The sequence below is a fragment of the Notolepis coatsorum genome, assembly GCF_963971535.1.
Source record: "Notolepis coatsorum genome assembly, chromosome: 17".
NCBI classification, from domain to species: Eukaryota; Metazoa; Chordata; class Actinopteri; order Aulopiformes; family Paralepididae; genus Notolepis; species Notolepis coatsorum.
Window position 1 is genome coordinate 91836834 of NC_140181.1, and position 17195 is coordinate 91854028.

The 17195-nt window shown below is 47.9% G+C and overlaps 1 protein-coding gene across 1 annotated transcript in view; it reads right to left on the reverse strand.

Annotated features, from left to right (window-relative positions):
• The window catches only part of LOC311244142 (semaphorin-3G-like), a gene marked incomplete at both ends in the record, with an annotated part of 169666 nt that overhangs the window by 116658 nt on the left and 35813 nt on the right, over positions 1-17195 (reverse strand). The window contains 4 exon segments of the mRNA XM_084333550.1: positions 12582-12620; positions 12622-12693; positions 12695-12715; positions 12717-12748. Coding sequence (XP_084189676.1) covers positions 12582-12620; positions 12622-12693; positions 12695-12715; positions 12717-12748 — 164 coding nt within the window.

The window sequence follows — 17195 nt, forward strand, 5'->3', positions numbered from 1 at the left end:
GGTGACGAGCTGATTAGAGGCTGAAGAACACTGTTATCTTTCACTACTATGGACAGCAGTATAATACTGGTATTGAATACTGAGCCAGCACGTTAATACTGACATGTTAAATGTCTCTATTCCACCTTTTCACCACGGATAGTGTTCATGTTTTGAAATACATGGAAGTGAATTAGTATAAGGCAAACGGACTGAGTTGAATAAAGATTTGTAACACTGACTAGTTAAACCGGGAACCTTTTGATTACCAGACGACAGCTCTACCTCCTGAGCCACTGTTGCCCGGTGTAAGTTACACAAACTTTACTGTTACTCTTAAAGAAATGTCCTTCTGGATCCTTGTTGAGGCACACCCAGGCATAGCAGGCTCCAATATGATTCATCTTCTCTCCCTGTCATCCAAAAGAGGGTCTTTGATGCTTGTTTGTCATGAAATACAGTGATGGTGTAACATTTCTGGGTCATATGCTGTTTTTCACGTCTTCCCTGGGAGTCAAAGCGCGGCGGTGTGTATTTGATCATGCTCCCTTCAAAATACACGTGTGTTAAAGTGTAGTACACAGAAAAACAGTCAAAATGCCACCGCCAAGGTTGATTGATGACAGGCTGTAATTTTACAGGTGTTCAGTGTTCAGTGTTCAGAGGGTGCTTTTTTATTTAATTGTCGTTCCCTGCCTAGATGGTGCTTGATGCTTATTAAATTACACTATAAATAAAGGATGATACTGGAAGTCTGCTGAAATACAGTTATGGCGTATGAATGATCTTTTTGGAGTCATTGCAAGACAAAGCATGATGTTCAATAAGGCCTCATACAGACTTGAAGATTTGGAAAGGTTTTGGAAAAGTTGTAGTTTAGCGGTTTTCAAAGCAAATCCACAAGGTACGAAGACCACAGGACCCTGCTTGTTATGGCGGTGATAAACAGGACAACCTTTGGGCAACATCGACAACATTGGACAAGTGATGGACGGCTCAACATGTCTGTACTGACTTCATCGCAACCTCTTGTTGCCCAGATACATTATATTCTGTATCTTTCCCTCGGTCTCATTTTGTCTTAACACTTTCACTACGGTTAACCTTCTGTAGTGTGGTAGTGAAAGGATTAACTTTCTGTAGTGTGGTAGTGAAAGGGTTAACCTTCTGTAGTGTGGTTGTGAAAGGGTTCACCGTGAAGCTAAAAACGAAACACTTCAGATTAGTTAGTAGACAAGTTTGGAATGGTTGCAGTGCAGTGGGTGCGAGTCTACATGACGTGATGGAGAGCAGAACATTTTGCCACAGCTGATTCACTGTACACACCCACGGTGAGTTCTGTATCACACTAGCTCCCGCTCAGCGTCTCATTGCATATATCTTGCTTCAGCATATATACACTGAATACATTTAAAAATGTACCTTTAAATGCCAGCATTCATCTGGCCACACCCCCATCCGCTTACCTATATAAGCAGGGGTGGTGCCACACACTCATCTCCTTCTCAAATTTCATCACAAGCAACGTGTTGCTCATATGCCCACTTGACGTGGAGAAAAATATTGTCTGGAAGAGCAATGTTTACGAGGAAAGGAAGAACAAGGAGATACGTTGACATCATAATCTTTATTTTCTCTCTCACTATTTTCGAGAAAATACGGCGATATTGTCTTCGTCACTGGAGTGTTTGGAAGATGGTGATCATTCTAAAATCCTCCACCGGTTTTCGTATTGGGAGCACGCCGCTGCATGCCTCTCAACTGCAGTTCCTTGCTGTGTTGGTTGGGGTGAAACCTTTCAGGACACAGCTGAACTGTAGGACGCGCCGCTGTTGTGAGAAGCGGTGGGTTTCAGGTTGGGTGAGTACTGTTTGCTTGCGGCTCCACTTGTCTGTTAGTGCTATGGGGGCTAACTGACAATGTTTACGAACACCGGCCCCAGAGTAAGGTCTTTTGTTCAGCCTCTTAGGCAGCAGCGGAAGACCTTGATCTGAAGCCCATTATAGTTTAACTAGTGGGCCACGACCATTAACACTGGTGATCCCTGTGTTTTCTGGACGAGTGGATGTCTCTCTGTCACCGTGTTAGGCCCCATCTTTCATATCCAAATGAGAGTATTCCCTCACGAGGAGATATGGGCATAGATGTTCATTAGCGGAAGATCTGTGTTCAAAGTCAGCTACACAGGCCAGTTGGGTATTGTGCTGGCTCCGTCGGGTGTTGGTAAAATCACCGTTGTAAAACTGTGTTAACATCTTGTTTCTCTTTTCTCTTAAAAAGTGAGGAGGGTTTCAGAACGGCGGCCTGTCTGGGTGAGTGTTATATCATTGTGTACAAGTTCAGGTGATAGCTGCTTAGCTTACGTGCTAGTGGTGGCCTACTGTTAGCCAGTCAGCTGTTAGCTGCGGCGCTAGCCTGCTGTGATCACTAGGTGGCCTATCTAGGTTAGGCTAGGAAACGTTAGCTTGCTGCTATCGCTGCTTAGCTTACGTGCTAGTGGTGGCCTACTGTTAGCCAGTCAGCTGTTAGCTGCGGCGCTAGCCTGCTGTGATCACTAGGTGAGTAGGTGGCCTACCTGGCTAGGCTAGGAAACGTTAGCTTGCTGCTATCGGCCGAGGCCCAGCGCGGGGTGGCTCCGGCCCCTCGCGCGCCGCCGCGGTTCCCAACTCCCCTCTCCCTCACGGGGAGAGGCGGGGGGGGATTCGAAGCTCCCCACTGGTCGCGTGCGCCGTTCGCTCGGCGTCTCGCGGGCAGGGGCGGTAGCGACCGACGGTTGGAGCGGCCGTTAGCTTAATGCTACTCTGTTGAACGTGCTTTGATTATAACATGTTTTAACACTCTTGACTACGACGTCATCTTTGACAGAGGATGTTCGTCGACCCTGCCCTGAGCCAGGACGGCAAGGATTGCGTCAACAAAGGGGACCGTAGCGACGGGTTGGAGCGGCGATGCTGGCCGGGGACTTCTTCATCCTCCTATCAGACATGTTGTTGCACTACATTGTGTCACTGTGTGGTAGGGATGCGATGTAACCCTTAGCTTGATTGCTGAGGTTGTGCTACAACTGCTGGAGAAACTTTATTTTCCTAACAGAAAAGATTGTTTGGTCGCTTTCGTGTGTGCTTAGCAAGGCCTGTGGCCGATACTAATCGAGAATTATGTATTCTCTCATTATGAAAAACGGCATTCCTCTGTAGAGTGTTTTTGCCATTTTTTGTAGGTGATGATGGGTTGTGTGTGTCATGTGACCTACAACTGGGTTGGACTGGCCACAGAAGCACATGTGTAAGTTTGATACCGGGGCTCTTGGAGAGCCCTCTCTATTCTGTGTTTTTTCCTTAGTAAAAATCAGATAGCAGGTTAGCTCATGCGCTGTGTGAAGCTGTCAGACGCTTCATGGAGCTGACTATGACTGTGTCATACTCTCTTTTTGTCATTACATCGTATCATGGGTGTGGGGTCGTAAAGGGGTGAACTGGTAACCTTTCCTCCCCCCTTTTTTCTGTTGGTCAGGGGTAAACCCCCTGTCCTTCAAGGTTCCTGTCACGTTGCGGTTCGGCACGTTACAGGGTGAGGGGGGGGGGGGGGGGGTGGGAGGGAGTTTCCTGGTCCCACGGCCTGGAATATTGGGCGTGTGCACCGCAGAAATTCCCCCGCCATAGAGACGTCACTGTGCGCGTCTCTGTTGGTAGGACTTCCGTGTTCTGTTCAGGTCCATGTGATGGATCTGTTTTGGGGGGGTGGTCAGGGCTCCTCCTCACCAAGCTCCTATTCGGGCCTTCTGTGAGTTGGGACTCCTCCTTCCATGTGAGGGAGCCTCCTTCAGAGTACAGAGCCTCCTTCTCAGATTGTCAAGGTGAGTGGACCCTCAAGAAGGAGTCCTACTCTATTGTGTATGTATTCGATTCAATTCGATTATTGAGTGTGTATGGGTTCAGTGCCTCCTCCCCGGAGAGCCCTAAAACCAATTTTTTACATGGCTCAAGGTGCAATATATTCTTTTCAGTCTGTACAGCTCGCGTGGGAAGTCTCTCTGGGGATTCCCGTCTCCTTCCTATGGGAGGGTGGTGGGATGTAAAAATGTGAAACATTTTTACCCCCGGCTGTGTAGACTGGGATACATACTGTTGATGCTTCCTGCTTTTCTATTAAAAAGAGTTGGAGTTAGGAAGTGTCACACCCCTCTTGTCGTTCCTCTGGGCGCCTTGGGGATTCAATGACAGGTCTAAATAGCCTGTTCATTGATGTGGGTGTGTCCCGACGCACGTATAGTGCTAGCTCGGGGTGTTCTGTAAACAGGCGACTGACTGGCACGCCTTGGTTGCTTGAGGTTAAAACGGCGTTTTTATAAAGCAACTGGGATGGAGGTTTTTTCCTCTTCCGACGACCAAATCCGAGACATGGTTTGGTTATCGACGGATTCTTGTTCATATCTGGGGGATGATGACGGAATGGATCTGAACATATGTAGAGGGGTCTCACGCCCTGGGGGTGGGCCACCGGGCGCGGTTCGCCCGAACGTCTGGGTGGCGCCTTCTTTTCATGTTTAAGATCAACACGCATATCTGCCCCTTCTCCTGGAGTAGGCATGTCGGCGTGGTTAGGGCACGGGACTGGTTCTGGTCACGCTGGTCCGGATCAGTTGAACCCGTTGTCCGCCGGGGATGCAGATCTGCTGTTCTGGTACCCTGAGGGACTTGGGCTTTTTTCAGGGGGAAAAATGCCAGGTCGGTCCGGGTGTCACAGGGTTAAGCGCTATGGAGACCCTGGTTGGGTAAATGTTTTACTCAGCACTGTCGTAATGGCTTACGGCCATGCCAACCTGTACACGCTCGATCTCGTCAGATCTCGGCCGCTACACAGGTTGGTCCTGGTTAGTACTTGGTTGGGAGACCGCCTGGGAATACCAAGTACGGTGTGCTTGGGGCTGGTTCTCCATTATTTTTCGCTCCTCTCTCACGCATGGCGAAGAGGGGCCTGTTGGGGTGGTCTTTGACCTCCTCTGGTGACCCTGTGCTTCCCGTATCGCCGGGCCCGGTCCGAAGTCATGTTTCATCGACCCGTAGGCCTGGGTTAACCCTTTTTTGAAAACTGAAACACTTGTACTGCGGTATAGCCGGTGTATACCCGCAGGTGTGTTTTGGAGTTTTTTCTTGAGGGGTTATAGGAACAACCACCGCATTGGGTAACACCAAGGTGGTTGATTCCCTGGTGTGTTGGAGCAGTGTCAACTCCCGGGTTACCCGGTTGAGGGTGCCCCTGCACGTTCATGACGTCTGCCAATCGTGTCAGCCTTCTCTGCCTCAACCCCTATGGGTGGGGGTTTTTAAATGGAGGCTTGGTCATGCAACAACGCCAGCATACGCCCCTTCCGCCGGGGCGGCTGTGTTCAGCTGTCCCCTCTGGCGCCTGTCTCGTCCGCAGTCTCCAGGCTAGGGTTAACAGCCTGTTGCCTGTTTTTCCCCGGTGCGCTGCCTGCTTCCGTTGGTTAACCTTTTTTGTGTGCTTACGGCCATGCTGACTGCCTGTTCTGCAGGGTCAGTGTGCCAGGCGGTGTACTGTTGGGGGGACAGGGCCCGCTCGGCTGAGGGGCCTTTGTCAGAATATGCTGGCGATGTGGGGGGCGGGGTCACCAAGTGCCCACCTGGTGGGGTCTTGATGCTGGCATCATGGACTTCTCCGGGCCCCCGTTCCAGGGGGTCCAGTCCCTTTGGTGGGTATGGGTCTTCCTTCACGCTCCGCTGCTACGGCCTTGCCACGGGGTTGGGTTTACCCTTGACCCCGTGATTCTAGGGGGCAGTAACGAGGTTGTTCCCTCCGTTCGTTCCCGGGTGGCATGCGGGTTGTGCATGTGTGTAGTTGTGGGGTCAGGCCACGGTCTGCTCACCCTGTGCGTTGAGTTGCTTGAGTGCCTCTTCGCACGGTCGGGTCCGTCGCCCTCCCGGGAAACCTCTAATAGGGGGGGTGCCCTCCATTAGGGGGGGTCGGGGGGGCTCGGCCCTCCCTGTTCTGATGGTTGTGGGGGGCTTTCAGCGAGGTGTATTTGTCGAGCTTCTAGCTCCCGCTCAGCTCCTATTATGCAATGAGACGCTGAGCGGGAGCTAGTGTGATACAGAACGTTAGGTTATGACTATAACCAAGTTCTGTTAACACTAGTGGACGCTCAGCATCTAGACGCCGCTGCGGCCCTTGATTTTTCATTGTGGTGAAATTTGTTGGGAAGGAGATGAGTGTGTGGCACCACCCCTGCTTATATAGGTAAGCGGATGGGGGTGTGGCCAGATGAATGCTGGCATTTAAAGGTACATTTTGAAATTTATTCAGTGTATATATGCTGAAGCGAGATATATGCAATGAGACGCTGAGCGTCCACTAGTGTTAACAGAACTTGGTTATAGTCATAACCTAACGTTAATAAAGATCTTAGCCCCTGCAAAAAAACCTGGTTTTGAGAAACCAAAAGCAGTTGTCAAAACAGTTATTTATTTATTAATGTATGGGTCCTTTTTTTTAATAATTTTTTAGCATTTTTACAGTTTTTATTGGTCACGCAGGACCGACAGAGAGGAGGGCGAGCGGGAGGAGAGGTGGGGAGGACATGCGACAAATAACGACGGGAGCTGGGATCGAACCCGGGTCGGCCGCGTAGGTGCGCGAGGCACTATGGTATGCGCCACGAGGGCGCCCCAATAATGTATGGGTCCTTTAAGGCACAATTAGTTAAGTATATTTAGTTATGTATGAGTCCTTGAAGGCACATTTAGTTAAGTATGTAGTTCTGTATGAGGCCTTGAAGGCACATTTAGTTAAGTATTTAGTTCTGTATGAGGCCTTGAAGGCACATTTAGTTAAGTATTTAGTTCTGTATGAAGCCTTGAAGGCACATTTAGTTAAGTATGAGGCCTTGAAGGCACATTTAGTTAAGTATGAGGCCTTGAAGGCACATTTAGTTCTGTATGAGGCCTAAGTGTTTGAAGGCACATTTAGTTAAGTATGAGGCCTTGAAGGCACATTTAGTTCTGTATGAGGCCTAAGTGTTTGAAGGCACATTTATGAGCATGTATTACAGTAGCACGTGAAACATGAGAAAACATGCTTGATTTATGACTCGTTGTAAGTTCTATACATGTTATGGTTTGTAACCGACCCCAATCGCACAACACAAGACAGGTATGATGGTTTGCCAAGAAACAGATATTTATTGAGAACAGGGAAAAAGGGCACTGTCCCTTTAAGGGAGAAAACACAAAACACTGGAAATAACACAAGAGGGGAAGGTAAAGTGCCTTTAAGAGGCGGGCAGGAAAAGGGAACACAAAGGGAAGGTAAGGGAACGCCTAAGGGAAGGTTAAGGGAACGCCTAGGGACAGAGGAACTAGAGACTAGGAGAACTAGGGACAAGGAGAACTAGGGACAGAGGACTAGGGACTAGGAGAGCTAGGGATAGAGGACTAGGGACTAGGAGAACTAGGGATAGAGGACTAGGGACTAGGAGAACTAGGGACAGAGGACTAGGGACTAGGAGAACTAGGGACAGAGGACTAGGGACTAGGAGAACTAGGGACAGAGGCCCGCGGAGGCGGGCTGGGGACAGGGAGGACTGGTGGGAACACCTGGGCCGCTCTGCAGAACTCTCTCGGCAGATCTCCGAGGTGGGTAACGGCGGCCGAGAGGGAGAGAGGAGAGGGTTAATGTACAAAGGGGAAAAACAGAGCAGATGCAGGAGAGGTGACCAGTCCAAATACCAAAGTTAAACAAAGTAAAACTATCTTCGTGAAAAATACACAAAGAGCAAAGTACCAAAACAAATACAAAGAGAATACTATCTTTGGTGTGAACAAACACACAGTGGGAGATGTAACGTCCAAAATAATATCCAAGTGAAACAAACAGAGGCACACCGCTGGGTGAGTGACTGTCAGATTAAAAAGGTGGTAATTCTTCAGTGTTAGAAACACACGAAAACGGAGATGATCTAGACAGTCAAAACTCACCCAGACGTATGCGTAAAGGTGCAGGAACAGCAGCGGCGGCGAGGGTGTCGCCACCGGGTAGCTGGCTGTCCGAGCCGAGAACAGAGTGGTGCTGGAACAGGCGGCGGTGGCGAGGGTGTCGCCACCGGGTAGCCGACTGTCCGAGCCGAGGACAGAGTGGTGCTGGAACAGGCGGCGGTGGCGAGGGTGTCGCCACCGGGAAGCCGGCTGTCCGAGCCGAGGACAGAGTGGTGCGCCACAACGTGGAGTGATAATATCCACGAGAGAACAAAACAGAGGCATTACGCTGGGTGAGTGACTTAACAGTCAAACTCACCCAGGAGGCACAACGCTGGGTGAGTGACTTAACAATCAAAACTCACCCAGGAGGCAACACGCTGGATGAGTGACTTAACAATCAAAACTCACCCAGGCGTATGCGTAATGGTGCAGGAACAGCAGCGGCGGCGAGGGTGTCGCCACCGGGTAGCTGGCTGTCCGAGCCGAGGAACAGAGTGGTGCGCCACTGCTTGAGTGCGCACCGGAACCGAGAGAGGCATCTGGTGCGTCTGCGTGGAGGAGTGTGCCAAGCACGAAGGTCTGGAAGATGCGCGTCGGCGCGCTGAGGTCTGGAGAGAGTGCCAAGCTCGAAGGTCTGGAAGATGCGCGTCTGCGCTGGTCTGGAGAGCGTGCCAAGCTCGAAGGTCTGGTAGATGCGCGTCTGCGCGCTGAGGTCTGGAGAGCGTGCCAAGCTCGAGGGTCTGGAAGATGCGCGTCTGCGCTGGTCTGGAGAGCATGCCAAGCTCGAAGGTCTGGTAGATGCGCGTCTGCGCGCTGAGGTCTGGAGAGCGTGCCAAGCTCGAGGGTCTGGAAGATGCGCGTTGCGCGCTGGTCTGGAGAGCGTGCCAAGCTCGAAGGTCTGGAAGATGCGCGTCTGCGCTGGTCTGGAGAGCGTGCCAAGCTCGAAGGTCTGGTAGATGCGCGTCTGCGCGCTGAGGTCTGGAGAGCGTGCCAAGCTCGAGGGTCTGGAAGATGCGCGTTGCGCGCTGGTCTGGAGAGCGTGCCAAGCTCGAGCGTCCTTGGAAGATGCGCGTTGCGCGCTGAGGACTGGAGAGCGTCTGCGCTGGTCTGGATGTGCGTCAGGACGAACAGCTGCGCGGGGGTCTGCAGTGGAACGCTGGGGTGCCTCCCGTGGAAGTACAGGGAGCGCAGACCAGTCTCCCCCACAGGCAACGGCGACAGCTGGCGAAGGCTGGAGCAAACATCTCGACGCCGGAGAATGGAACAGCATAGGCAGACAGAGGATCTCCCGAAAGAGTCTAGATGTTTAGAGAATATGACTCGGCAAGTATACAACACGACCCCACCCCCAAACGAGGGGAAGAGCCCTGGTATTTAAAGCCCACAGGGGAACTAATTAGCCTGCCACCACAGGTGCGAGAGGTAATTGATAATAGTCCAGGTGTGGCCACTGAGAGTAAACGAGAGTAAAGAACGAGAGGGTGGGGGCTAGAGAGAGTGAGTGAGAAGGGAAAATAAACAGTATAGGCTTAAAGAAACAGAGAAAAGGTGGTGAGCAGCGGGCAAAACCTCACAATACAGGTGTTGCAGCCAGAGGGGGTGTATAAGATAGCGTACATGTTTAGGCAGGGAAGGACAGCAGTCCTCACTGAGGTGGGATTCAGTAGGACCTAATGGCGGTTCAAGGACAAAAACGTTGAATGTGTGTGGATTATTTTATATCAGTGTTGTAATTCTCACAGTGTGAGTTTATCTCTTTTGAAACAGAGGTATTGGTAGAAATCAGGGGCGTCCATTTGGTATGGCAAGGTATGGCACTCGCCATACCTTGGCAAATAAAAATGTAAAAAAATTAAAAAATTAATAATTTTTTTTTCTTTTTTTTTTACAATTTTTTATGTTGATTTAGAATTCGAATGTCAACATTATGAACGAAGCTTCGAACTATTCGGTACAGCCCTAGCATGTTTTGATATTGTCAATTATCTCACTTTTACTATGTGACTTTTACTGTGACTAACTGAAATATGCCCAAAAAAAAGGAAAATGGACATAGGGACGTTTTTTTATCAAAGGGCAGCAGAGACAAGTGATACAGGGACACAGGTAAGGTCTGGCTTAGTGATTATAATAGTTCAGTTCAGAATTCAGTAACCCATACTTTTTGTGAATGTGTTTTTGATACTACATTCTGTTGAACACACACCTCAAAACCGTACCTAAGGAAAATTGGCTCAATTGCAATCAATCAATCAATAAATCAAATGTATTTGTATAGCATGTTTAAACATGACGCTTGTCAACCAAAGTGCTTCACATAGCTAAGCTAAGTACAAAGAAAAGTATAAAATAAACAGAAAAATTAAATAAAATCAACGGATAGACAAAGGAAAAACAGAACAACACGTCAACAAGTACGGCAAGAGTCAAAGTGAGTCAGGGAAGGCCAGGCGATATAGGTGGGTGCAAGAAAAGTAATAGACAGTTATGATATTACATTCTGCATAATTCGTATGCAAAATATTGTGGTTCCGTGCTTTAGTCTGTTGACACATTTCTATACTAAAAATGCTTGTGTAGTCCTGTGTCATACCTAAATGTCATATAACTGAATTGTATAGAAACAACTCACCAAAAGTGACTATTGCACAGCTGATTTGACAAAAAAATCACCAAGGGGGGGAAACCCACCCTTAACCCCCCCCCCCCCCACACCCACCTCCTCGCCATACCTTGCCGTTCAGTGAAAGGACGCCACTGGTAGAAATGCACATGAAAACAGGAAAACACGTCATTGTTCTAAAGAGATCAGAGCAGAGAACAGAATGCATTTCGATGATGTTTGCAAATCCAATTGGAATTAGGATTAGAAATGTGTGTTGTCAAACAATAATTTCTTTTATGAATGTGATTAATCACAATGAAATCACCATGAAATTCCATAGCAAAATGCATCTGTAGAGGCTGTGGTCTTCAATCACGTTGAATGGTGATCCATTTTGTGAATACAAGCTTCTCTCGTGTAGCAGTTGTTTTGTTGACAGACAGAGTGATATGTCGCTAGCGTTATATTAAACAACCTGGGATCAGCAATGTTATGGTGGACGTCCTGTGATGATAGCCGGGAGGATGCAATCCTCTTTACGCCGCCCCATACCTCAAATGGATCCGTCATCAGCTCTATTTTCAATCTTTCAAAATGTTCTTATGTACCCCAGTTGCTATTGCATGTACTTATTTGTGTTTCATTACACATATATGTACATGCTTACCAACTGTTTCGCCTGTTTTATAGCAACACTACTATCACCGACATCTAAGAAGGGAAATTCCCCCTTGAACGGCCCTTCTAAGGTTTCTCGCCTCCACATTGCCTGTGGTGCTTTTTTCCTATTGCTAGGTTTTTTAGTGAGTTTTTCCTTACCTTTGCGTGGGGTACAGTATGTCTGGGAGTGTTGCATTCATTCATTTATTCATTTATTTATTTAACATTTTATTTAGGATTTCATGGTGTTTTTGTTTTGTTCTTGATTTATTGTGATGTTTCTTCTTGACTTGTTAAAGAAGATGTGTCCGGCCCATGGGAACATTAAGGTGTCGGGCCTTACAAATACATTTGATTTGATTTATTAACAGAGATAACTACGATTACAGACTACTGCTACTTCAAATGTGTTTTCTCAGTGGAAAGACTGTATATAAATGCACCATTTACCATTTACATTATATGTTATCTTTGAGAATTTTCTCTGCAATCAGGACCATGGAGAGCTCCTTGCAGCTTCCCACCCACATCTTCTCATGTGAGTGTTTTTGTGTTGTTGTGAGGACTGAGAGATCTTCTCAAACACTGTTGTTGTGGACAGGATTATTTTGAAAGATACCCATGTACGTGTGGACTATAGGCCTAGATTGTGTTTAAAAAAAGAACATCCTGCGTCAAGGTTTTCATAAGAATTGCCACAATGTACACGTTAATATTGACCGCCCTATTCGAAATTAAAGGGATGTGTCAAAAATAAACGTCATCTTTAAAAGAAGGGACCCTAAACGGGCGGCTACGTGGCGTAGTGGGCAAGGCGCTCGCCACGAATGTGGAGACGCTGGGCTCGCCTGTTCGAGCCCAGCGCTCCACATTGCTTTCAGTTTAGCTGGTCATTCATACTAATACACATTGGCCGTATTAGGGGGTGGGAAACTGATGGGTGGGGATCGGGCGTTGTGGACAGCGACTCCTACAGGTCGGTTGGTGCGCCTGCACAGTAGAATCAGGAAGTGTCGGGGGCAGCGTGAGCCTCCCACGCGTTACTCCTCGCCACTGAGAGATCGAGCTGCGCAGGTGAAAAGATGCGACTGCTGTTACCTCAAGTACCGGAGGGGACTTGTGCTATGTATGACTTAGTCCACATTGCAGCCGGCTTGTGGGAGGCAAGAAACAGCGTTCGTGACAGGGGAGGGTTGAATTGGATGATACGAAATTGGGATGGGAGAAAATATAGAAAAATGGGAGAAAAAGTGGATAAAAAAAAAAGAAAAAAGAAGGGACCCTAAACGATCTGCCCTGATACTCTGAGAGTGTGTCGTTAGTCTGGAAACATATCTCCTCACCTCCTTGGACTCAGTGTTGGTGGGGCCCAGGGTGAGCGAAGTACAGGACGTCCCGCCCTCCCAGGAACTGACGGTCGCGGTGGTACTCGTCCAGGAAGACCGCCGACACAGAGGAGGTCGCCGCGGTGACCGCTTGAAGATGGACGACCTGTTGGCGGACGCCAGGTCTGGAGACGAGATAGATGGAGATAGATGGAGAGAAGAGGGGGAGAGAGATGAAGAGGGAGGTGGGGAGCAGGAAGGAGACAGACGAGGAAAGGGAGAAGAGAGAAAGAGAGAGAGAGAGGAGAGAGAGAGAGAGAGAGAGAGAGAGAGGAGAGAGAGAGAGAGAGAGAGAGAGGAGAGAGAGAGAGAGAGAGAGAGAGGGGGGGGGGGGGGCAGGAAGGGAGAAGATAGAAAGTGTAGAGTGAAGGCAACAGGAGAGAGGGCGAAATACAGAAAGAAAAAGGGAGGGAGGGAGCAAAGAGGGAAGAGAGAGAGAAAGGAGGATGCAAATAAAAGTAGAACACAGAGTGAGAAAAAAGGACAAGAGAAGAAAGTAAAGGAAAAGACAGATGAGAGAAAAGAAAACACGTTAATTCATATCAATAAAACTCTTTATAAAAGTCTTTATGGAGGATTATGGATAAATCAGCCAAGTACGGTTCTTAGAGAGGGGCCACCATGAAGCCTGGAATGGATCTGCTTCATGATTGGTGTGTGTGTGTGTGTGTGTGTGTGTGTGTGTGTGTGTGTGTGTGTGTGTGTGTGTGTGTGTGTGTGGTGTGTGTGTGTGTGTGTGTTTGTTGTGTGTGTGTGTGTGTGTGTGTGTGTGTGTGTGTGTGTGTGTGTGTGTGTGTGTGTGTGTGTGTGTGTGTGTGTGTGTGTGTGTATGTGTGTGTGTGTGTGTGTGTGTGTGTGTGTGTGTGTGTGTGTGTGTGTGTGTGTGTGTGTGTGCGTGCGTGCGTGCGTGCATGTGTGGGACAAGTACAGTATGTGTGTGTGTGTGTGTGTGTGTGTGTGTGTGTGTATGATACAAGTATAGTGTTTTTATGTGTATGTGTGTGTCTGTGTGCATGTGTGTGTATATACAGGTTTTATATGTGTATATAAGCCCTAAGCTAGATCAAAGACGCTTCCAGAACAGTAGATAATTCTGGAATGGGGTTCTGAAAGCCTTTAAAGAGAATTCTGACTCTTAATACTGACGCTGCAATGCGGAACATGTGTGATGTGACAGCGACACATCTGGTTTCTACAGTAAGGAACCCAACATCTGCTACTACTGTAGAATAATAGGACTTGTTTGATATTGCAAGATGGATCACTTCATTTCGATGAAAACATTGGTGGATTTTGCTTATTGCACACACACGCCTGCATTAAATCGAGCGTGCAGACGGATATGCACCTACATGAATACCCACTCAGATACACACACACGCACACACACACACACACACACACACACACACACACACCACACACACACACCACACACACACACACACACACACACACAAAACAGTGGTTTCCATCAATTGCAGGGTTTCAAGTTTCACGTTTAAAGTTTTGTGTCAAGTTTTTGTCACATATAAGGTACATTGTGAGATTGTGCTTCATACAGTAAAGAGTAATGGAGTAAAACATACAAAACATACAATATACAAAAACTAAAATGTACAAAAATGCTAAATGCTAAAATTAGGTAGAGTAAATGTGGGGTTTCCGAACTATTCCTCTCTGGAGGGGAGGAATTGTAGTAGTACTGCAAGCTTGGATCGAGTCGTCGGACTTCATACAACAGTCCTGTGTATTTATCCTGCAGTTGGTATTGCAGGATTTGAAGCAATACAAGAACGGGGAAAACATGAGACACACCCTGCAGCATCATCATAATCATCATCATCATCATCATCATCATCATCATCATCATCATCATCATCATCATCATCATCATCATCATCATCATCATCATCATCATCATCATTTTCGTTTTACGTCCCTATTTTCCCACTACAGTGAGGTTGGACCGTACTACGAACCTGCCAACCCTCGCTATTCTCTCCACAATTTCACAAAGTTTACTTAAAATTTACAGAGGGCAGTTCAAATTTGTCTTTCCACACATATCGTTCCTAGATACACACAGTCCTCATATACCTCTGAGTTACACACAGTCCTCATATATATCCCTCCTAGTTACACACAGTCCTCATATCCCTCCTAGTTACACACAGTCCTCATATCCCTCCTAGTTACACACAGTCCTCATATCCCTCCTAGTTACACAGTCCTCATATCCCTCCTAGTTAAACACAGTCCTCATGTCCCTCCTAGTTACACACAATCCTTGTATCTCTCCTAGTTAAACACAGTCCTCATGTCCCTCCTAGATAAACACAGTCCTCATATCCCTCCTAGTTACACACAGTGCTCATATCCATCCTAGTTACACACAGTCCTCATATCCCTCCTAGTTACACACAATCCTCGTATCTCTCCTAGTTAAACACAGTCCTCATGTCCCTCCTAGTTACACACAATCCTCGTATCTCTCCTAGTTAAACACAGTCCTCATGTCCCTCCTAGTTAAACACAGTCCTCATATCCCTCCTAGTTACACACAGTCCTCATATCCATCCTAGTTACACACAGTCCTCATATCCCTCCTAGTTACACACAGTCCTCATATCACTCCTCAGTCCTCATATCCCTCCTAGTTACACACAGTCCTCATATCACTCCTAGTTACACACAGTCCTCATATCACTCCTAGTTACACACAGTCCTCATATCCCTCCTAGTTACACACAGTCCTCATATCCCTCCTAGTTACACACAGTCATCATATCCCTCCTAGTTACACACAGTCCTCATATCCCTCCTAATTACACACAGTCCTAATATCCCTCCTAATTACACACACTCCTAACATCCCTCCTAGTTACACACAGTTATCTTGTCCGTCCCAGATACACACAGTCCTCTTGTCCCTCCCAGATACACACAGTCCTCTTGTCCCTCCTAGATACACACAGTCCTCTTGTCCCTCCCAGATACACACAGTCCTCTTGTCCCTCCCAGATACACATATACAGTCCTCTTGTCCCTCCCAGATACACATACACAGTCCCTCACACATCATATACATTTCTTAAAAGACATCAGAGCGCAGGGTCGCCTGCAGTGCAGACTGGGGTGTGGGGTTCAGTGTCTTACACACAGACACTTTGGCAGAGAGAGTAGACACCATAGATGTAATACCCAGTCCTGTTAGTACCGGGGATCGAACTAGTGTCAAAAGATCATATACTTTGCAGGAGTGGTACAAAAACTGAGTTGAGCTCAAGTTCAACTGAAGGTGATGATGCCTCTCTTGCACTCTCTCTCTCCCTCCCGATCTCTCTCTCTCTCTCTCTCTCTCTCTCTCTCTCTCTCTCTCTCTCTCTCTCTCTCTCTCTCTCTGTCTCTCTCTCTCTCTCTCTCTCTCTCTCTCTCTCTCTCTCTCTCTCTCTCTCTCTCTCCTCTCTCTCTCTCTCTCTCTCTCTCTCTCTCTCTCTCTCTCTCTGCCTCTCTCTCAGAGTAAAAATAAAGAGATGTGTGTAAGGTATGCGTAAGTCTCAGTGGAGCATTATTTCAGCTGAATATTCTGTCAACAGTATCTCTCATCACTCTTCCTCCACTCTCTTTATTTCTCTCCCTCCGTTTTCTGTTCTTCACACACACACACACACACACACACACACACACACACACACACACACACACACACACACACACACACACACACACACACACACACACACACACACACACACACACACACACACACACACACACACACACACACACACACACAAGCCAATATTGCACAGACACATACACATAGAGACACATGCACGTCCGTCACACACACACACACACACACACACACACACACACACACACACACACACACACACACACACACACACACACACACACACACACACACACACACACACACACACACACACACACACACACATGGACAGACACACTTACATGTATTGTGCACACACACATGCACACATACACACTCAAGCCAATATTGCACCGACGCTTACACACATATAGACACAGGCGCGTCACACACAGACACATGGACAGACACACTTACATGTGCACACACACATGGACAGATGCACCTACACACACATACATATAAAGTCATCCACACACGCACACAGACACACGGTGAGAGAGGAGTCTCAGTCATCACTATGAGTGTTAGGTGAAGCACAAGGGGCCCTCTGTACCACTGACACTCTGTCCATCACTGGGGCCCTGTGGAGACACACACACACACATGCACTCACTCACACACACACGCAGACACACACACACACACACACACACACACACACACACACACACACACACACACACACACACACACACACACACACACACACACACACACACACGCACGCCCGCGCGCCCGCGCACGCACTTACACCTCCTCACCCCAGATCACCCTCATTACCGGTGGCAGAGAGGTTTCATAGAGAACATTTTTAACAGTTCAACACTTTTTTCCTCCCATGTGTTTCCTAATGGGAGGATGAAAGATGAAGAGGAAAGCAGAGGTGG